This window comes from Onychomys torridus, chromosome 4 (genome assembly GCF_903995425.1).
Source record: "Onychomys torridus chromosome 4, mOncTor1.1, whole genome shotgun sequence".
NCBI lineage: Eukaryota > Metazoa > Chordata > Mammalia > Rodentia > Cricetidae > Onychomys > Onychomys torridus.
This window is the reverse complement of record NC_050446.1, coordinates 53,996,188-54,019,587: the sequence shown is the minus strand read 5'-3', so window position 1 is coordinate 54,019,587 and position 23,400 is coordinate 53,996,188. Positions and strand designations below refer to the sequence as shown.

At 41.0% G+C, this 23,400-nt stretch overlaps 1 protein-coding gene across 1 annotated transcript in view; it reads left to right on the top strand.

The window, feature by feature from the left end:
* Ttn (titin) overlaps positions 1–23,400 on the top strand; it is a 269,525-nt gene that overhangs the window by 23,390 nt on the left and 222,735 nt on the right. Inside the window, 24 exon segments of the mRNA XM_036184883.1 lie at positions 423–565; positions 1,503–1,708; positions 2,224–2,457; positions 2,572–2,816; positions 3,631–3,914; positions 4,059–4,223; positions 4,305–4,473; positions 4,583–6,276; positions 6,404–6,685; positions 7,101–7,367; positions 7,455–7,727; positions 7,949–8,212; positions 8,303–8,563; positions 10,376–10,636; positions 11,209–11,472; positions 11,563–11,823; positions 11,946–12,206; positions 12,722–12,982; positions 13,812–13,953; positions 14,041–14,206; positions 15,971–16,202; positions 17,653–17,937; positions 18,085–18,210; positions 22,988–23,176. Of these exon segments, the coding sequence (XP_036040776.1) occupies positions 423–565; positions 1,503–1,708; positions 2,224–2,457; positions 2,572–2,816; positions 3,631–3,914; positions 4,059–4,223; positions 4,305–4,473; positions 4,583–6,276; positions 6,404–6,685; positions 7,101–7,367; positions 7,455–7,727; positions 7,949–8,212; positions 8,303–8,563; positions 10,376–10,636; positions 11,209–11,472; positions 11,563–11,823; positions 11,946–12,206; positions 12,722–12,982; positions 13,812–13,953; positions 14,041–14,206; positions 15,971–16,202; positions 17,653–17,937; positions 18,085–18,210; positions 22,988–23,176 (6,935 nt within the window).

Sequence of the window (23,400 nt, the reverse complement as noted above, 5' to 3'; positions counted from 1 at the left end):
ATACCACTTGCCAGCATAAGCACTGAAGGCGGGGACTTCCCTACATGGCACTGCATTCATTCTGTTGTCTGTTTTGTTGTGTTGTGATGGATTTCCCAGTGTTGCCCAGACAGGCCTGAATTTCTGGCATCAAGCAAACCTATGTACCTCAGCCTCCCATGATTCTGAGACTATCAGTGCATGCTACCATGCCCACCTGAATAATCTTTGAAATAAAAACTTTAAGTTGTTGGTCCTTCATTATTCATCACATGCATTTTCTCAGTTTTCAACAAATTCATCATCACTTCTTGGCAGAACTTAGACACAGGTCTCTTGTCACTGAATTCTGTATCATGGAGCCATTTATAAGGAAGTTTCGCTCTTCTGCTCTAAGGAGGGTTATGTATGACTGACGTTTTCATTTATTCATTTCCATGAAGATACAAAGTGAGTTATAACAAACAGACTGGTGAATGCAGACTGGTGATTTCTATGACATTCGCTGACGATGCTGGAGAATACACTATTGTCATCCGTAATAAGCACGGGGAAACATCAGCATCTGCCTCCTTACTCGAGGAAGGTAAGGACAATCCAGAGCTGTATGAACTGAAATGAAGGAGGGAAGCTGTGTGCATATTGCACACAGACATATTGCAGCTTCCCCGTTCTCATAATTTGTCCCTATACCCTTCCAGCCTCGGCTATACAGATGATGTTTTAGGCTACAAAGCGTTGAAAGCTACACTGTGCTGATCTCCTGAGTCCTAACAATAGTTTAACAATTTGTTAAAGGACACTATTTTATGTTCCCTGGAAGATGTAGGGATTCTACCTCCAGATGGCTTGCAGGTCCAGGGCGCCAGCATGCCTCAACACCAGATGGCAGTGGCGAATTGTAGGATGCACCCCTTGCTCCCAGAGAGCAATGGCTCTCCACCTCCCTTGTAGTGGTGCCTGGCAAGCATGCACCGTGCCCAGTACTGGAGCCCTCCATATTTTATAGCAAAGCTGAAAGTCATCATTTATCCACGTTAACAATTTAAAGAAGAAAAGTCTCAGAGCATTCATGCCCAATAAAATGTGTTCTGAGTCGCCATTAGTCTCTGGTGGGTTTTCCTATTTGTGGAAGATCATCCCACATTCTGTCTCCCTTGATCTGCTCCAGACCCCTTAAAGGAAGTTACCTCCTCCTCCTCATTTAGCAGTTAAAGCACAGAAAACTCTAGCTGGCAAATGAATTGTTAATAGCCTCAGAGCAAATGAGGAAGCCCTCTGGGGGAATCCCAAAGGACAGGCTGCTGCTATCAAATCCTGTAATACAATAGTTTTACTTATTGATGAGCATTTGGTTTTAAGATAAAAATGTAATAAATCTTTATGGAACAATTTTTGATGATAAAAATTTGGAAAACCTAGCTTTGGTTAATTTATCCTAGACATAGTTTGCCCAATTGAGTAGTGGTATGAATGCTTTTTGATAAGAGCACCAAAAACTGACTTGTGTTCCTGTCTCTCAGCTGATTATGAGGCACTGGTGAAGTCCCAGCAAGAAATGCTTTACCAGACACACATGAGTACATTTATTCAAGAACCCAAAGTGGGGGAAATAGCACCTGGATTTGCATATTCTGAATATGAAAAAGAATATGAAAAGGAACAGGCCTTAATTAGGAAGAAAATGGCCAAAGATACTGTGATGGTCAGAACTTTTGTAGAAGACCAAGTAAGTATAACAATAACAGCTAACTAAACCAGTTCATAAATCACATTTTTCTGCCGTAATTCCCTATTTTTTGATATATCCATCTTCAACCATTTGTAGATCAAATTCACTGCTAAAAAGTCTCTTTGATTTTCATGGTATATTGCACTTGAAATTTGAGAAATGGGAATGTATATGTGAAAAAATATGATTTTAGAAATAAGGGTTGCATATTCAAAACAAGACACATATTAAAGTAACCAAGGCCATAAATGCCACGCTCTCTCCATCTCTGGGACAAACACCCACAAATAATCCCTACTCTGGAATTACTATTTACATAGCATGCCACAGCATCCACTGACAAAGACTCCTTCTAAGTAGATTAAAATTAAACTAAGCAGAGAAACGATCTGGATTCTTCTCAGTTGAAAGTGTCCATAAGTTTTTAACACTGACACTAATACATACCCTTGAAGGACTTCTTTCTGTGAGGATGTAACTTTTTAAGAAGTTATCATCTTTTCATTACATAGGAATTCCATATTTCTTCCTTTGAAGAGAGGCTTATCAAGGAAATTGAATACAGAATAATAAAGACTACATTGGAAGAGCTTCTTGAAGAAGATGGCGAAGAAAAGATGGCAGTTGACATTTCCGAATCTGAAGCTATCGAATCAGGATTTGACATAAGAATAAAAAATTATAGAATTCTTGAGGGGATGGGTGTCACTTTTCATTGCAAGATGTCTGGATATCCATTACCCAAGGTAAAATAAAAATATGTGTCAAAATATGCCTCCACACTGCGGTAAAGACACAAATAAGTTATACCACATGTGTTTAATCCTAATTGATTCACCCCTACATGACGTTCTCTGCAGATTGCCTGGTATAAAGATGGCAAGCGCATCAGACATGGGGAGAGATATCAAATGGACTTCCTACAGGACGGCAGAGCCAGCCTGCGTATCCCTGTTGTCCTTCCGGAAGATGAGGGCATCTATACTGCATTTGCCAGCAACTTTAAAGGAAATGCCATTTGTTCAGGGAAGTTGTATGTGGAGCCAGCCGCTCCATTCAGTGCTCCGACCTACATGCCCACACCAGAAGCAGTTAGCAGAATCAGGTAAAACTTCTACTTGGAACTCAGTGGTATTCAATTTGTTTTAAAACACCAAACATCCCAATAGCAAATTACTACCATATGAAAAATTAGGACTGAAATAGTATAGAAGCCAACCACTGGGGATGCTGGCAATTGCTCTTTGAAGAACAAAGAATTTTCATCAGTATAGCAAACTATTTTCCTCTCTATCTAAGATAACAATAGTACCTGTTTATTTAACGTGTGGTCTTAATGATACCCTGGATTAATATAGCAACCCTACAATGGAATGGATGTTATTGCTATTTTGGAAATGAGAACACTGACATTGCAAGAGGCTGTGAAAATCAATTTAGTTCATCCAGCCTGATTGTCACATGATAAATGCAAGCCAGTCTGAATACAAAATTAATGTAGGGTTTGGCATTGTTTTGTTAGCAAATCTAATTTCTATGTTTTCTTCCTCTTAGATTAAAAAAAATGCATTTTATTTTCCCCTACATTTATTTATTTGGTTATTAACAAATGAACAATTATTAACATAGTTAGTAATTGGACCAAGAAAATATAATGACTAATTTAGAGAATGGTAATATAGGCTGCCTAAGATTTTGAGTCTGGGTACTTGGGTGTGTTGAGTGATCAGGGTTTAATAAGCAAAACACAAGCTTAAGAACAATAATAGTATGCTCTTCTTTGGAATTCAGTGGGTCTGAGGTGAGTTCTCAAACATGCAGAAGTAAATTCCAAAATAACATCAACAGTTAAGACAGACTAATTTTTTTTCTGTGCTTTCTGTATGCTTCATGAAATAATGGTTACCCTTATTCTCCAGGTCTGTGTCTCCACGTTCAGTAAGCAGGTCACCTATACGCATGTCCCCTGCAATGTCCCCTGCACGGATGTCGCCCGCACGGATGTCCCCTGCACGGATGTCCCCTGCGCGGATGTCCCCTGGACGCAGGCTGGAGGAAACAGATGAATCACAGCTTGAGAGACTGTATAAGCCAGTCTTTGTGTTAAAACCTGCTTCTTTCAAATGTTTAGAAGGACAGACTGCCAGATTTGACTTAAAGGTTGTGGGGAGACCCATGCCAGAGACATTCTGGTTTCACAATGGTAAGCACAGTACACTTTCACTCATGAGTTACCAAACACAGAAGCAAACTTATATGTGAATATCCAACAATGCAAAAACAAAAACCAAAAAAACAAACAAACAAACAAAAAACCTATTTTGTTTTTTCCTTATTTTTTTAACAGGACAGCAAATTGTCAATGATTATACACATAAAGTTGTCGTTAAAGAAGATGGAACTCAGTCACTGATTATTGTCCCCGCATCACCCAGTGACTCTGGTGAATGGACTGTGGTTGCCCAAAACAGAGCAGGAAAATCTACAATATCTGTGGCTTTAACCGTGGAAGGTGAAACAAAAGTTTTATTAAAATGAAAACAAACTATTTCACCATTTGGGGCATAAACAATCATAACTTCTTTTCTTCCAGCTGTGGAACACCAGATAAAACCAGCCTTTGTGGAAAAACTGAAAAATGTCAACATAAAGGAAGGTTCTCGGCTTGAAATGAAAGTCAGAGCTACAGGGAACCCCAACCCTGACATTGTGTGGCTGAAAAACAGCGACATCATTGTGCCTCATAAATACCCAAGGATCAGGTATGTTTGAAAAGATAATTAAATTAAACTCCTTATACAAATCCAATAGTCAAACAAGCAGAAAGTGCTACCACTATATTGATGGTTTCGTTTTCATGTTCTTAAACAGGATTGAAGGCGTCAAAGGAGAAGCCTCCCTTAAGATTGATTCCACTATCGGCCAAGATTCTGCCTGGTATACGGCCACTGCTATTAATAAGGCGGGCCGGGACACCACAAGGTGCAAGGTCAATGTTGAAGTTGAGTTTGCTGAACCTGAACCAGAGAGAAAACTGATCATCCCGCGAGGGACATACAGAGCAAAGGAGATTGCTGCCCCGGAACTGGAGCCTCTCCATTTGAGATACGGTCAAGAGCAGTGGGAAGAGGGGGACCTCTATGACAAGGAAAAACAGCAGAAACCGTTCTTCAAGAAGAAACTCACTTCCCTCAGGTTGAAGCGCTTTGGACCTGCCCACTTCGAATGCAGACTCACACCAATTGGGGACCCGACAATGGTGGTGGAGTGGTTCCATGACGGGAAGCCACTGGAGGCAGCCAACAGGCTCCGGATGATTAACGAATTCGGATACTGCAGCCTTGATTATGGAGCTGCATATTCTAGAGACAGTGGTGTCATCACATGCAGAGCTACTAACAAATACGGGACCGACCACACATCTGCTACTCTTATTGTAAAAGATGAGAAAAGTCTAGTGGAAGAATCTCAGTTACCTGAGGGGAAGAAAGGCTTACAGAGAATCGAGGAGCTCGAGAGGATGGCTCACGAAGGTGCGCTTACAGGCGTAACAGCGGACCAAAAAGAAAAGCAAAAGCCAGACATTGTCTTGTTCCCAGAGCCAGTGAGAGTGCTCGAAGGCGAGACGGCCCGATTCCGCTGCCGAGTAACAGGCTACCCTCAGCCCAAGGTCAACTGGTACCTCAATGGACAGCTCATCCGGAAAAGCAAAAGGTTCAGAGTTCGCTACGATGGCATTCATTATCTGGATATTGTGGACTGCAAATCCTATGATACAGGTGAAGTCAAGATCACTGCAGAAAATCCTGAAGGCGTGACAGAGCATAAAGTAAAACTTGAAATCCAACAGAGGGAGGATTTCAGATCCGTCCTCAGGCGAGCTCCTGAGCCGAAGCCTGAGTTTCACATACACGAGCCAGGAAAACTCCAGTTTGAAGTACAGAAGGTAGACAGACCCGTTGACACCAGCGAGGCCAAGGAAGTGGTGAAACTGAAGAGGGCTGAAAGAATTACCCATGAAAAGGTGTCAGAGGAGTCTGAGGAGCTCCGCAGTAAATTCAAGCGCAGGACAGAGGAGGGGTACTACGAGGCCATCACAGCCGTGGAGCTTAAATCTCGAAAGAAGGATGAATCTTATGAAGAACTCCTCAAGAAAACAAAAGATGAACTGCTGCACTGGACCAAAGAGTTAACTGAGGAGGAGAAGAAAGCCCTCGCAGAAGAAGGCAAAATCACTATTCCAACTTTCAAACCGGAGAGGATTGAACTTAGCCCTAGTATGGAGGCACCCAAAATCTTCGAACGAATCCAAAGCCAGACAGTTGGCCAAGGATCTGATGCCCACTTTAGAGTCAGGGTTGTGGGAAAACCAGACCCTGAATGTGAATGGTACAAAAACGGTGTGAAAATTGAACGATCTGACCGAATCTACTGGTACTGGCCAGAAGACAATGTTTGTGAACTGGTCATCAGGGATGTGACTGCAGAAGACTCTGCCAGCATCATGGTAAAGGCCATCAACATAGCTGGGGAGACTTCAAGTCATGCATTCTTACTTGTCCAAGGTAATCGGAAAATGTCCCATTTAATAGTGCTCTCTCTCTAGGCCTATGAAAAACCCGTGACATATTTAAATGTTTTTCTTTTCCCATTATTCAAAGTGTGAGTTTAATTTTCTTTTCCCCTTTGTAGCCAAGCAATTGATCACTTTCACACAAGAATTGCAAGATGTTGTTGCTAAGGAAAAGGACACCATGGCAACATTTGAATGTGAAACTTCAGAACCATTTGTCAAAGTAAAATGGTATAAAGATGGCATTGAAGTTCACGCAGGAGATAAGTATAGGATGCACTCGGACAGAAAGGTTCACTTCCTGTCTGTGCTGACCATTGACACATCTGATGCTGAAGACTACAGCTGTGTACTTGTAGAAGACGAAAATATCAAAACAACCGCGAAACTTATTGTGGAAGGTAAAAGAAATAATGACTACATTGTTTTTTACTGGTGTCATTTTTATTCTGTGATAAAGTGAGCTAGATATCTTTCCTTTCATAAAAATAATTTCAGTGAATTAGATGCAAAATTTATATTAAGTGTCATCAATTTATAGTTACTTAGAAATATTGACAATATGGATTTTTAAAAGCAGTATTATTTTCTTGCCTCACTTTAAAGTGTCTTAGTTGAAATATATCTCCCTGCTTTCAAAATAATTAAAATAAATGATATGTAGTAAACATTTCTCCACCCGCTAGCAGGAAGATGCAGAAGACAATTCTTGAAAGTATAGGAAGAAAATAATAGGTATATAAGGTAGCATCTGTATCCATACTCTAGTTCCATAACTCTCCCAAGACATTCCTTCACCTTCATCTTATTATTCAGGTGCAGTTGTTGAGTTCCTGAAAGAGCTTCAGGATATAGAAGTCCCAGAGTCATACTCTGGAGAGTTGGAGTGTATTATATCCCCAGAAAACATAGAAGGCAAATGGTATCACAATGATGTGGAGCTCAAGTCCAATGGCAAATACTCAATTACATCCCGCCGTGGGCGCCAGAACCTCACAGTCAAGGATGTCACCAAAGAGGACCAGGGAGAGTATAGCTTCGTTGTGGATGGGAAGAAAACAACCTGTAGATTGAAGATGAAACGTGAGTGCTCCCATCCCTGACACTGCAGTGTGTATCAGTAGAGTTAAGAATAAAATCATGACATTCTTTTCTCCCCATCTTTCACAGCCCGGCCTATAGCTATTCTCCAAGGCCTTAGTGACCAAAAGGTCTGTGAGGGTGACATTGTTCAGCTTGAAGTCAAAGTCTCCCTAGAAAATGTGGAAGGCGTCTGGATGAGAGATGGCCAAGAAGTACAGCACAGTGACAGGGTTCACATTGTAATAGACAAACAATCCCACATGCTGCTCATTGAAGACATGACCAAAGAGGATGCTGGGAATTACTCCTTCACTATTCCTTCCCTTGGACTCTCTACCAGTGGGCATGTCTCTGTCTATAGTGAGTCTTACATGGTTTTATGTTAATTCTTCTCCTTTAAAAAAATTGTGATGATGGGAATCAAACCCTTGTACTTCTCATACAAAGCAGGTGTCTGTGCTGAACTATAAACCCAGATCTAGTTTTATGTTCCCATTGACATTGAGCTAAAGAACTTGAATGTGCAGACATTTTCAACAAAACCCACATTCATATAATTCTTGGTGTGTCTTCCTTTGCAGGTGTTGATGTGATAACACCCCTAAAAGATGTCAATGTGATTGAAGGTACCAAGGCTGTACTTGAATGCAAGGTCTCAGTCCCTGATGTAACTTCTGTTAAATGGTACCTTGATGATGAACAAATCAAGCCTGATGACCGTGTACAATCCATTGTCAAAGGCACCAAACAGAGACTTGTGATTAACCGAACTCATGCTTCTGATGAAGGACCGTATAAACTGATGGTTGGCAGAGTCGAAACCAGCTGTAATCTCTCTGTAGAGAGTAAGGGTCACTCCATGTGAATAGTCATTACCTTAAGCAGTCTATATTTTCACTCTAAAAATGACCAACCAATATTTCCTTTTTCCCTAGAAATTAAAATCATCAGAGGTCTCCGTGACCTGACATGCACAGAAACTCAAAATGTGGTCTTGGAGGTTGAGCTGTCCCACTCAGGAATTGATGTCTTATGGAATTTTAAGGGCAAGGAAATTAAGCCCAGCTCTAAATATAAAATTGAAGCCCAGGGGAAAATATACAAACTGACAGTCTTGAATATGATGAAAGATGATGAAGGAGAATATGCATTTTATGCTGGAGAAAATACAACATCTGGAAAGCTTACCGTGGCAGGTGTGTATGTTGATCATTCAATCTAAGTTCTTCTGGGGAACAACTATTGTAATTATAAAGACATTATTTCCCATTTTCCCTCAAACCCTCACCTGCTTCCCACTGCCACACCTCTTATTACACTTATCTCAAGGCTAATAATACCCTCACCTCTGACTCTTCAGTCTAGATTGTGAGTGTTCACCCAGCTCTACCTCAGATGCCATCTGTAGATCACTCTCAGGTGCCAGCTCCTCCATGAAGCTTCCTTTAACCTCTCCAGTCCCAGACCCCTTTCTCCACTTCTCTCATGGTACTTATTATACATAGGGTTTATTTCCTGTTCCCTTTCCCCACACCAGAGCTTATGGCCCTTGAACATAGAGTTGATTGCTTCTTTCTCTTCTCTGTGTATTCCTAGAGATAGATGACAAATAAATGTTTGCTAAACTGACCTTCATTTTAATTTTGCTTCAATAAAGATTCATTTTTTAAGTATTCCTTACCCTCCAAACATTTTCCTCTTCATTTTTGTGGATTCAATGAATATTTTCTATTATAAATACCATTGAACTCATCTGTGCATCTCTTATGACGTGAAGGGGAAACACAACCTTTCCCATTTAGCATAAATCCTTAGCTTTGGAATGAAGAATAATAGTTATAGTCTACTTGTCCACATAGAAGTAGAAGTTATTACAGTTTGAGTATTGAGGAGTTGAGGTGCTCTGCTCAGATCAGACTCTTCTAGTACATAAGCAGATCAGATGGTAGAGTGCATCCTAAATGATGTAAAAGTCTCATGATTCATACTTTATGATGTATTTCCTTAGTGAGTTTGCCATAAAAGACCTATAAAATAAAATCTCAGGTCCTTTATGTTTATAAGATTATTTTAAGTATAATGTTAAGTGTATAAGAATAAAAGGCATTAAGCCCCTATGATTTCACTTGGCATTTTAAAAGCCCCTGCCATAGGCAAGATATTACTAGGAACTCAAAACACAAAAGTGAAGTGGGTGTATGTCTTTCCTTGAATTCAGGATTTCGAGGAAGACAGGTATCTAAGCAGCTAGGTAGTTAAAGCAATTACTATTGCTTCCAGTGGTGATGGGGTGTAGAAAACACTGGAGGGGGATGACATTTCAACTCAGGGGTTGGGGGTGTATCAGAAACACAGTGTTTCTTTAAAAAAACAAACAAACAAACAAACAAACAACAAAAAAAAACAAAAACACCAATGAAAGCTGGGCATGATGTTTAATGCCTATAATCCCAGCACATAGAAGGCTAAGGCAGAAGGATTCCCATGAGTGTGGGGGCCAAACTATGTTACAGAGTAAAGCATTGTCTCAACTTTGACATTTTTGTTCAACAAATTTTTCCTGAATATAAAACATATACTAAGAAAATAATTCTTGGTTGGGGATTTAGCTCAGTGATAGAGCACTTGCCTAGCAAGCATAAGGCCCTGAGTTCGATCCTCAGCTCAAAAAAAAAAAAGAAAAGAATTCTTAAAGGACCAAATAGCATGCTTTCAAAAACAAGGAACTGAGTTGAAAGCATTCTATGTGGCATACCGCATGTTACAGATTTGAGAATTCTTTATTAAACTGTTTTTTTTTTCCTTTGCACAATGTATTTTCTGGTTTTTAATCATATATACTTAGAATAAGGGATTTCTGTGGTACTTTCTAAATACAGGTAAAAGTAACCTTTTTAGGTTTAAAGTCATGTTTTTAAAATTTGATATTTGATGTTTAACTGTGTAATGATTTCTTTAGTCTGTGGATATTTTAAAGAACTCACGTGTATTCTACTCTTGTTCTGAAGGCGGAGCCATCTCCAAGCCACTCACAGACCAGACTGTAGCTGAATCCCAGGAAGCTGTGTTTGAATGTGAAGTTGCCAACCCTGAGTCTAAGGGAGAATGGTTGAAGGATGGAAAGCCCTTGGCTCTGAGTAACAACTTTAGAAGTGAATCTGATGGCCACAAAAGAAGACTTGTCATTGCGGCTGCCAAGTTAGATGACGTTGGAGAATACACCTACAAGGTGGCCACTTCCAAAACATCTGCCAAGCTGAAAGTAGAAGGTAAGTCATGGGAGGATAGCCTTCTCATCCCCAAATCCTGCTCCTTTCTTAACAGTTACCCTCAAGAAAGCAAACTGAATGGCCAGTTAAGGTCACATACATTTTCACTTTATAACATCATTTTATCAACTATTTCTTATGAATCCTGTAGGAGAATGTGTGACTTTTCATCATATTTTGTGTGTGTGTGTGTGTGTGTGTGTGTGTGTGTGTGTGTGTGTGTGTGTGTGATAAAAGTGTTGCTTAGGGGCTATGAAACAGCTGTATCAGACACTCTGCGACCCCATCCCTCTCGCACCCTTCTCCAATCAGTCTATTAAGCTATTAGTATATGATATGAAAACTTCATATCACTCAAGTACAATGCAATCACTGCACAATGTCCATTTCCAACTGGATCTCAGATTTTCTTAAGTACTTGCCAAGTGTCTTTTAAAATGACAGACTACAGAATTATAAGATGTCAGCTAACCATTCTTTTGCACATTGACTGGTGGTGATCAGATTCAGAACTTCTTTTGTTTGCTGGCTATCATTGATATTTTCTAAGCCAACTCTTTAATCTTCTTAAGCTGTCAAAATTAAGAAGACCCTGAAGAACCTCACGGTGACAGAGACACAGGATGCCATCTTCTCTGTTGAACTTACACACCCAGATGTCAAAGGTGTCCAGTGGATCAAAAATGGAGTCGTCCTGGATTCCAATGACAAGTATGAGATCTCAGTCAAAGGAACACTATATTCCCTGAAGATTAAAAACTGCACCCTGGTTGATGAATCTGTCTATGGCTTCAAACTGGGAAGGCTCGGAGCCAGCGCCAGGCTGCATGTTGAGAGTAAGTTGACTAGAACATTGTATTGGTAAACAACTGGTGGTTACCATCATGTTAATTGTATTACTGAATTTCTCCAATTTTCCCCATTAGCTGTCAAGATCATTAAAAAACCAAAGGATGTGACTGCCCTGGAAAATGCTACTGTTGCCTTTGAAGTCAGTGTTTCCCATGACACAGTTCCAGTAAAATGGTTCCACAAGAATGTGGAGATTAAGCCAAGTGACAAGCACAGACTGGTGTCCGAGAGGAAGGTCCACAAGCTGATGCTACAGAACATCTCCCCATCTGACGCTGGGGAGTACACGGCCATGGTGGGGCAGCTGGAGTGCAAGGCAAAGCTGTTTGTAGAGAGTAAGTGTTTGGCAGCGTCTGGGGTGTTTCCCTGGGGGACTCCTGTGCATTTGCTACTGTCTTTCTTCTTCATCTGTGTTTAAAAATCCATTAACTGAGCTACTTTCTGATTTCCCCCCAAGCACTGCACATCACAAAGACCATGAAAAGTATTGAGGTTCCTGAAACCAAAGCTGCCTCTTTTGAGTGTGAGGTGTCGCACTTCAATGTTCCTTCCATGTGGCTGAAGAACGGTGTGGAAATTGAGATGAGTGAGAAGTTCAAGATAGTTGTGCAAGGGAAACTCCACCAGCTGATCATCATGAACACAAGCACCGAGGACTCAGCAGAATACACATTTGTCTGTGGCAATGACCAAGTCAGTGCTACTCTGACAGTGACGCGTAAGTAAATACATAGGTGTGTGTGTGTGTGTGTGTGTGTGTGTGTGTGTGTCTGTGTCTGTGTCTGTGTCTGTGTCTGTGTGTATGTACGTATCTGGATAGGGGGCGTGTATATGGCCACATGCACATATCTGAATATTTAGCAGACATATTCTTTCATATTCTACACTTTTGTTTCCAAACCATTTAACTTATTGAAAACACTCTTGATAGAACACCTACTGTATGCTCACAATGAGTCTCTGCTAGTCTCTTCACTCAGATAAAAGTTTCTAATGACAGTATCATCAAACATCTACCTGGAAAGAGGGTTCTGTGTCTATCACTCTATGTCCTTGTCACTCTCTCAGCTGGTCTTCTCTGACACATGAACAGTATCAAAGCTCCTACCCCTAAATTATAATCACATCAACATAGACAGAAACCATTAGAAACTCCCATTCTGCACTTGATGTAACCTGCCCCATAGTTACAGTGCATGCTCACGTCTTTCGTTTTGTAATCTTCCTTGGCAGCGATCATGATTACGTCCATGCTGAAAGACATCAATGCTGAAGAAAAAGACACCATAACTTTTGAGGTGACAGTGAACTATGAAGGCATTTCTTACAAATGGCTAAAGAATGGTGTAGAAATCAAGTCAACTGACAGGTGCCAGATGAGAACTAAGAAACTCACACACTCACTGAACATCAGGAATGTTCACTTTGGAGATGCTGCTGACTACACTTTTGTGGCTGGAAAAGCCACATCGACAGCCACCCTTTATGTTGAAGGTATGATTTCCTAAATGTATCCACAAGAAAAGAAAGTCAAATATGCCACATAAAATATTAATCTTTCAGAGAATAGACAAATAGGATGTGGTATGTCCATACAATTGGGGTGGTAATTGAAATAAAAAGAAATTATTAACACATACTGTAATATGGGTACATGCTGGAAATATGTGAAATGAAAGAAGGCAGCCACAGAGAAACACATACTGTATGAATCCATTTGTATGAAACGGCTTTAATATACAAGTCTATTGAGACGTAGCTCATTAGCTTCAGTCTAGTGGGAGGTGATAGGAAGTGAATATGAAGTCTAAGAGATGCATGAGTTCTTTCTGGGAAAAATGAAATGGCTTTAAAATATGGTGATGGTTCTGCAATATATACAGTGGAAGCCATCAAATTATGCACTCCATTATATATATTGAATTACATGCTCTAATAAATCAGGATTGTCTACCCTTTTGATTTCTCTGGGCCACATTGGCTTGACCCTCACACTAAATCCAGGGTGTTTAGCTGGTACATCTCATGTATTAATTAATTAAAAACATATGCTCATTTTACATGACATTTATACCATTTTAACAAGATGGTGTCTTGCTCATGTTTTGAACAATGTGATAAAATTACAAAATAAATGCCAAACCATTCTCAAAATGTTTTAAGTAAGTTTACAGATTTTGAGTTGGGCCATAGTTATCCTTGGGTAGAACCTGCCCCGTATCTGTGGGTCAGATACCTCTACAAATGTATACATCAAATAGCATGTGACTTATATATCAATAAAGATGCCAAGTGCTAATTTTTTTAATGTTCTGTTTTCCAGCTCGTCATATTGAATTTAGGAAACACATTAAGGACATTAAGGTTCTGGAGAAGAAACGAGCCATGTTTGAATGTGAAGTTTCTGAACCTGACATTACTGTCCAGTGGATGAAAGATGGCCAAGAGCTTCAGATGGCAGACAGGTCAATTGCTTTGCCTTACTGTGCTCCAATTATTCCAGCTTTATTTTGAATCCCATGCATTAAGCTCCCGTTTCCTTCCTTCCATAGGATAAAGATTCAGAAGGAGAAATATGTCCACCGCCTTCTGATCCCATCCACACGGATGTCTGATGCTGGGAAGTACACAGTGGTGGCAGGAGGCAATATGTCAACTGCAAACCTCTTTGTAGAGGGCAGGGATGTCCGCATCCGGAGTATTAAGAAGGAGGTTCAGGTATTGTCTACCTATTGGACTTTTTGACAAGTCATCAATCCACTCTTAGGCTTTAATTTCTGACTTTCAACTTGTCTCATCACAGTATTTTAATGATTGAAATCAGCTTGTCCCTGTTGGCTTAGATCCTGTCTGCCATTAGTTAACTCTGTTTCTTGTCACTCAACAAGTATGTCCTTTTATTGTTCAGCTAATGTCTTTCATTAAAACAGCTTCAGGGGGGAAAAAAGGAGCTGTAGGTGGGTTGCAGAGATAGCTAAGTGGTTAAGAGATGTGGCTGCTCCCCAGAATACCTGGATTTGATTCCAAGCACCCCCATGGCAACTCATAACCACCTGTAATTCCAGTTCCAGGGAATCTGATGCCTACTTCTAGCTTCCTCTGGTACCAGGCAGGTAAATGGTGCACAGGCATACATTCATGCAAAACACCCAAACATGCAAGATAAAATAAAGTTTAAAAACAGCTGTAAACACTACGCTGTTGAATAAATGGCTACTTACCACGAAGCTCCAATCAGAAACAATGAAAATTTACATTGTGACATTCACACATTAGCTAGAAATAAGAAACTCTAGGAGATGGCAAATTCTCTTGTCCCCTCCCCCCCAACGGAGAGGCAGGTGTCTGTGAGTAGTTGCTATGAGTCTAAAAGTAATTAATCCCAGTGTGAGTGGTGTGAATTCATAGCAAGGACATTAAACAGACACGTTTGCTATCTTTCTTAGTGACTGTTCATTCTCTTGCTGTTAAGAAACACCATGACCAAGGCAACTCTTATAAAGAAAAGCTTTAACTGGGGACATGTTAGAGGATTAGTTATGAGCATCATGGTGGGAAGCAGACAGGCATGGTACCTGAAAGCTTTCCAGTCTGACCTACCAGCAGCAGGCACAGAGAAAAGACTAGACCCGGCATAGGTTTTTGAAACCTCAGAGCCAAACCCCAGTGATGTACCTCCTCCCACAAGACCACACCTCCTCCAACAAGGAAACATCTACTCCAATAAGGCCACACCCCCTAATCCTTCCCAAACAGTTCCACTAATTGGTGACCAAGCATTCAAACATATGAGCCTACAGGGTTCATACTCATGCAAACCACCACCACATCTGCTGGCTTTGCAGTGCTTATCCTTATGGGTGCTGATCTTTCCAAACGATGTAATGGAGGGGGTACATTCTAAGAAATTCATTTCAAGTTCAGATCCATCATTTTTCTATTCCAGAAAAAACAAATTATGCTTTAGAGAGCTTGTTCTCTGTTAAAAGACACTTGCAGTAAAGACTCACATGACCAGCCAAGTCTCACTCCCCTCATTTTCTAGTTCTGACCCTTGGTGTCCTCACTTTTAAACTGAGGACAGTAATTGCTCTCTAGCTCACGGCATTATAGTTCATCTGATGTGAGATCAGATTGAAGGGTAACTTCAAAGACCTCTATAAATAATTAAAAGACCCCAGATGTAAAATGTCATCGTTTCAGTTATGATTTATTTAAGCACAAACATTTAAAGATGAAATTCTTGTCTTCTTGAGCAGTTTCCCCTCACTGGCCCAGGCATGAGCTTCATCCCCATACAAAAGAGATTTGGGTACCATTTGTCCAAAAATCAGTGGAAAAAAATTAAATATGCTATAACTAGCCAACTTATGATGTCACAATGACTCAATTTTTCATGCTCCTTAAGGGAATAGCTTTAGAAATAAGTGAGCGAGAATCAGATTCATTTTCAGTTTTCTTTTCGTTTCATTCTGTCAACAGGTCATCGAGAAACAGCGTGCTGTTGTTGAGTTTGAGGTCAATGAAGATGACGTTGATGCCCACTGGTATAAAGATGGCATTGAAATCAATTTCCAAGTTCAAGAACGACACCAGTATGTGGTGGAGAGAAGAATTCACCGGATGTTTATATCTGAGACCAGACATAGTGATGCAGGCGAATACACCTTTGTGGCAGGAAGAAACAGGAGTTCCGTGACTCTCTATGTCAATGGTATGTGGTTAGGCTTCAATATGTCTTGTGGCTTCATCTGAAATAATCCTCTTTTATGCCACTAACACAGTAGTGGCGCCTGAAAATTCTCTACCAAACCCATGGCACTCATCTGGATGTAACTGCATTTGTGTTCACATCAGCCTTGTGGAAAAGAGAGAGCAGCTGCTGAAAGGACTGTTGAGATGTCATTTCCAGAAAGCACCTGCTGGCCGGAACTTCATTTGTTTGATTGACACTACTGAACAGCCACTGTGTGTCAATTATAACATACTCCATATGGCTTTCCCTATACGGCATTTAGCTGTGATAGTTCTCTGTCCTAACTGTTTAAGTGTAAATAACGCTGCTATACAAGCAATGGAGACATTTGTAGCCTTCAGTGCAAAGCTTGGGAAAACCCAAGGATCTCCTTTGAGATCCTGGTGTGCCAAGAGAACCACAGGCAGAACTGCATGAGGTTCTGCCCCAGGCTGTAAGATCTGTGCTTTGCCTTGGGAAGTGGAATTTCCCATGCTGCCAGGAGCTTCCTAATAGTCCTCAGGAGGATGTCAGTAAACCTCTGCTTCCCTCATTAAAAATGCTAGCTCTGAATATAAAGCTTGACAGGACCTGATCCTAACCCAGACACATAGGAAAGAACAGAACCTGCCTCTCAGCCACGTCTCTAGCCGTCTTTGAGAAAACTCCCCCAAGTCAGATGGAAGGGTGCTAGGGGTTCTCTCAACGTTCATAAAGATGATCCCTTGGCCATACTCCCCGGTTTCTCTGGAAGATGCAGTTGTCATGACATCCAGTTTTGCTTCCTCTGCAGTAGTAGCAGAGAGATGGAAGCTCAGAGAAATGAAGAAGTAGAGCCAGATGCCAGCCTCATCTAAGCCTTTCTCCCTGTTAGTGGCCTCCTCATCCAACACTGAGAATATGCACCGATTAGCATAATCATAAAGCTGAATTTTTTAAATCTATTGTTTGCACCCTACTGATATGACTAGTACTCAACCAGCCAATGCTTTATGCTATCAGCCTCTGTATATAACAGTGACTGTGACATATCCATAAATACTTACAAAGCAAGCAAACCTGAAAAGTGATAAGCCTCTTCACCATGGATCTGCTCAAATGACGTTTAAAAATAGGTAGGATGTGAGAATTGTTCTAGATTTTTAGCTGCCCATGGGTGTGCGCCAACAACCAACCAGAATGATGATTTTATAACTAGGTGCCTGACACTCTCAGTGCCTCTCATGAAACTTTCTTTTAATCATTCTGAAATTATAAACATTCCTCTTAGTACAAAAAATGACTCTGATACTCTGAGGCAAGTAAAGATATCACAACACTAGAGGTTTTGTTTCTAGACACACAGCCATCTTGAAACCAGTGCGTGGAGAATTGCACGCTGGCTCCCCTTCTCTTCCTTCATGGGCTGTCTCCTGGCATTGTCTTCCAGCTCCTGAACCACCCCAAGTCCTGCAGGAACTCCAGCCTGTCACCGTGCAGTCCGGCAAGCCGGCTCGCTTCTGTGCTGTGATATCAGGCAGACCACAGCCCAAAATTTCCTGGTATAAGGAGGAGCAGCTGCTTTCCACTGGCTTTAAGTGCAAGTTTCTCCACGATGGGCAAGAGTACACGCTTTTGCTCATTGAGGCCTTTCCAGAGGATGCGGCTGTCTATACCTGCGAAGCCAAGAATGACTATGGAGTAGCCACAACCTCGGCTTCTCTTTCTGTAGAAGGTAGGAAGCCAGCCTGAAGCTCTCCCAGGGTAGTAACAATAGATTGCCACCCAACTCTAAAGGCACTCTCCCGTGAAAACGGTGGGCACCCCCCTGGGAGAGCTGTGAGGGGAAATGCATGACAAATTCTATGGTCTCTCTCTTCAGTTCCAGAAGTTGTGTCTCCAGACCAGGAAATGCCAGTTTATCCCCCGGCCATTGTTACTCCACTTCAGGACACAGTCACATCAGAGGGGAGGCCAGCACGTTTCCAGTGCCGAGTTTCAGGAACAGGTAGGTGCTTGATGAAAAGGTGTCTGTCATTATTGATGTTTACAGAGGATGGTGGTGGGCACAGTGTTCTCATCCTCTCCTCCATCATGAAGATCTCTCATGAATAATTTAAACCTGAATGGACAATTAGCAGCAGATATATTAAAATTATTTAATTATTTATCTTGCCTGCACATATGTCTATGTGAGAGTGCCAGGTCCCTTGGAACTGGAGTTACAAACAGTTGTGCACTGCCATGTGGGTGCTGGGAATTAAACCCAGGTCCTCAGGAAGAGTAGTCAGTGCTCTTAATCTTTGAACTATCTCTTCAGCCCCTTATTAGAATTGTTTAATTAAGAGTTATATTATTATTATACATACTACTGTTTTGTATATATTGTTTTATATGTGTATATTATTATATCATAATTATATATACTACATTTTGTACTCCTAACAAAAGTTAAGGTGATAACAACTGTTATTTCTGAAAATCTTTGAAGATTTTTCCACAAACATCTTCAAAGCATCTGGTATCCTTATAATTGTAGCTACATTTTAAAATCTTAATCAGGAAATTATGACAAAGCTTACATTTGTTTTAAGTTTATAGTCGCATTTTCATAGGTTTCAAGAGAAACCATCTCCACGTGAGGCTTTACTGAGTGTATGGATAATGCGTGTGGAAGGCATATTCCTGTAGTGAGCAGAGATTAGGCTTTACATTCATAGGTGCGAATAGAATTGTGGGTCCAGTGTGTTACCTCCATATGAGTATACACTTTCATTGGTTCTCTTCCATTATGAACATAATGAGAATACCATTATATTCAACCTTAGAATGTATATCTCAAGAGTGTCTAGATCCTGGTGTCTGAAAAAAAATAGCGCCACCTAGAAGGGGAGTGATTCCAGGAAAGCAAGGATACCCTTGCCCATAGTAGATACCCAATGAAAACTGCTGATGGATGAAATCAATGGCTGTGAAATGGAGAATATCAGCCACTCAAGATGATAAACAAGGCAGCATCTAACACAGTGTCCGCCCCATTGCCCCCCATCCAGAGTTATCTGCGTCCTTTTTAATTGTGGGCATGCTTCTCAAATGCCACCAGCCATTGCCCTCACTTGACTTTGAGAGGAAACTCTCTAAGATAGTGTAAGATATGATCGGGGCCTGACCTCAGATGCTCACAGGACAAATCAAAGGGATGAAGGCTTGCTTTACTCCAGACGAAATGACTTCCTCCTTTTCTTGGTGTTTGTGTAGCAGCACTACAGGGGACGTCTCAAGGCTTGGTGGTTATTGTTTTGTTTGTTACACTTCTTCCAATAGTTTATGACTCAATCTCTGCCTTGCCACCAGCTCTTTTCCTAAACAAGTTAGGATTTCACTAGATCTTCTGACCTACTGGCGTCCTCCTCTCGGGTGGAGATGGCAATCAAGAAACCTAATAGACCTGTTCAGTTTATGAGGATAATTAAAGTATGATGTATGTAAAGCACCTGTAGGCATGGCTCCCAAGTGACTGGTGCTAATGCATTCATTTATTAGAGCCTTAGAGACTTGCACTGGATTTAAAATATGGGCAAATTCTATGGACTTTGTGTCTTGGAAGTTTTTGAGATATGTTGAATACCAGGAAATGGAAGATAGTTTGATAATGTTCTGATAATGTTCTTCTAATACAGTAACTTCATTTTAAAATGGAATATACTGATATATATATATCCATTGAATTTTAAAGGAATATTTTATACACACATACCACATATTAACTAAATAGCAAAAATTGTAACAGTGTGTGTATAATGGGTTTTAGTCTACAGATCATATTATAGTTTTATCTTAAATGATACAAAATGCATCCTACATCTTCTACAAAACTATAGAATCAATAAAGAAAAATCACTTCTGTATAATTGATGTCTGTGTTAGAGTGGACCTTGTAGCTTTGTGAAGTCATTAACTCCCTGTGTGTGATAATACTTATACACATGTGGGCGTTTCTGTACCTTCATACAGACATGTCTATGATATGATATAAATTAAGTTCATGGAATGAAGTGACCTTCCAGAAACTTCCAAATCAATGAAGTTTTATTCCTGAGACTGAAAATATTACACAGCGTACTCTGACACGTGCTTCCTAAGAGAGTACATCTTGCCTTCCACAAATTGGAGCTGATTATGAGTTTTCAAATACTTTTGTCCTAAACTTTCAGAGTAGGGAGGAAGGAAGCCTTGGTACTTTCTGAAGCCTCAGTGAACAATCTCAGGCTGTTGTCTCACCAGGAAAACCTTATCTACTGAAGGTCTCTGGTGCCCCCTACTGGTAGAAAGGAAATTTAGAAAAGTGTAAATTTAAACGTTTGCTAGCTCTATTCTACAGGAAATAAGCTTGAACCATTTAGAGGCTTAGAGAATGACAGACAAACCAAATAATAAAGAATTATTAATCTAATGATTAAAGATGTCCCCTATTTGCTTAAATACCCTCTTCAATTTTATTTTAAGTGCTCCGCTACTGTGGAGACACTAAGTGCTGGGTGTGGCCAGACAGGGCTGTTGCCTTCTAAGAGGTGAAGAGACACATGTGTGTAGAGCCCACAGTCATACATGCTGTCACGTAAACTATGTATTCTCTGCCAGAGGGACAGCTGGAGAAGGTGTGTGCACTGAACTGTTGTAGGTAGGGTCAGAGCACACACAGCCTAACAGGCCAAGAGGGAAGCTCTTATAAGTCACAGAGGATGTCGAATTTGATGGCCTGGAATCCACTTAAGAGTTGAAGTTGAGTTGACAGGAACAGGCAAGAGGCCAAAGGCCAGGCACCAAAGCTCTCAGTTCTGTGCCTAGACTTCAGAGTTGATCTTGTTTGCAACCAAGGAGTCACTCGGGGACTTTTAATCTCTATGCAACATGATCCAGTGTGTCTTTATATATAATACTGTGTTGGGCAAAAAGAAGAGCAGGGGAGAAGCTTGGAAGGTGCTGATCAGGCTCTTACTAGGGAGATGCGGGGGGGGGGGGGGTTAGCCAAGAAAGTACTCAGGAAGCAAGAGGATGAGGTTGAGGAACCAGACCTGGGAGGGAATGAGAGGTGGGGGAGCCTCACAAAGCCACGAGCAGCCAAGGAGCAGTTCAGGCAGGGGCAGGCTAGACGGATGGACCAAATGCTCTGCCAAGAGAGGTTCTTTTTTTCTCTCTCTCTCCATTTACTGCATTGGTTGTTAGCAGTTCCTGTTCTGTTTTCCATGGTACTTTATTCAGTTCACCACTGGCAAAATTGTCAGTAGAAATAAACACAGAACCTTGTAATGAGATGTGCCAAGCTCCTCATCCTGGAGATGAAACACGCACGCGCGCGCACACACCCGCACACACATATATACATACATATATATATATATATACATACACACACACACACACACACTCACACACAGAATTTCATTCATGGAATAGCTATTCTATTCTTTGTGACATTTGCCTATCACATGCCCTTAGCCTTTGACATGCTACTGAAGACACTGCTGATCTCCATTGGCCTCAGACATTTTGCTGTAATGACTCTTTTATTTCAGTGGTTTGTGAGTCATTTCATATGTGATATGTCAGTGGGCTCTCACAGCAGGTGTATGCAGTGTTTAGTCCATGAATTCTCAAGCATCCTATTTTACTATGATTCAGAGAGATGAAATGTCCAGGTCAGAGGCTATCAAACTCTCCTATCAACATACCATTTTCTAATATCCCTTAGACCCTAGGGAACAGCAAGGTTTGTTTCTTTAGAAAAAAGGACTTGTAGTAGTCCATACACAGCCACTATCACTGGGAGGAGGGGGCCATTCACAGATCAAGAGTGGCACCAAAATTCTGAATGAGGGAGCTACCAGAACCGAGAGAAGGATGTTGTCATGACTCTGTTCCAAACCGAGATGGCTCGGTGCTGACACCAGACACTTAACTAAACCCCTGTATTCCCCTAAAGTAGAACAATGTGGCAACATTTTATTTCACCCTCGATTTGTATCTTTTCCTTTCATCAAGATAGCTCAAATTATCATATGGGGATAGTCAGATAAGTCTGAGATGTCTAAATCCTATGAGTTTTCCCTTTCTCCATTGGAAAAGCTATTTTTCTATACAACTATTTTGCTAACGCCTTTTGACGCTAGCCCACTGGTAACAAAATGTGGCGATGTAAGGATGTCCAGTTTGGACTTGATGGGACATTGATCTGCTCCAACTCCTTCCCTTCTCCTTCTGAAAGCTGCAGTGGACGTTTTCCTCACACTTTCTCCTATGCCTCAGATCCCTCATCCTGCTTCACAAATGAGCTCTTTCTCAAGCCACTGAACATGGTATACAACATGCCTCAAAAAAATATAAACAATGGCTAGGAATGTTGGCCCATGCGTGCAATTCCAGCTTTAGGACTTAGAGGAAAGAGTGTTAGAAGTCAGAGGTCAGCCTCTACCCAGCAAGTTCAAGGCCAGTGTGAGCAACATGAGACTGTCTCAAGAAAATGGTTTTTAGGGATAAAACTAAACTTTTAGAGTTTGAAACATTGCAACTAGTTCAGCAATAGAACAAGCTGGATCTTTCTAGAATCACGTTTCCTTCTTGAAGATGAGAGTCATGTAGTTACACAGATGCAGTACGTTCAGAAGAAAAGTGTAAGCTCTTTAGCTAAAAAACAAAACATGGTCCACAGTCTAATCGAGATTATGCTCACAGATAAGTAAAAACATGCACTCCTTTGAAGGATTTAAATGTGTTTTCTTTTGCAGATCTGAAGGTGTCTTGGTACTGCAAAGACAAGAAAATCAAGCCATCTCGGTTCTTCAGGATGACGCAGTTTGAAGATACCTACCAGCTGGAGATCGCTGAGGCTTATCCAGAGGATGAAGGAACATATGCTTTCGTTGCTAACAATGCTGTGGGACAAGTGTCCAGCACAGCCACCCTGCGACTGGAAGGTAGAGTATGACTCTTAAGAATTTCACAGTACCAGTACCAGTTACTAGTCAGGGAAACCACTGTCCCTTCTGATCTTCTCCTTTACCTTGTGTTTCCCACGTCACACACTGTTTCTGCTCCTTGTTGACCAGTTGTCTCTGAGCCCTTGTCCTTTTATTTTACCCTGCTTTTCTCTGTGAAGTTGTATGATGTATTACTGTTACCACTGGCTTTTCTGCTTCCT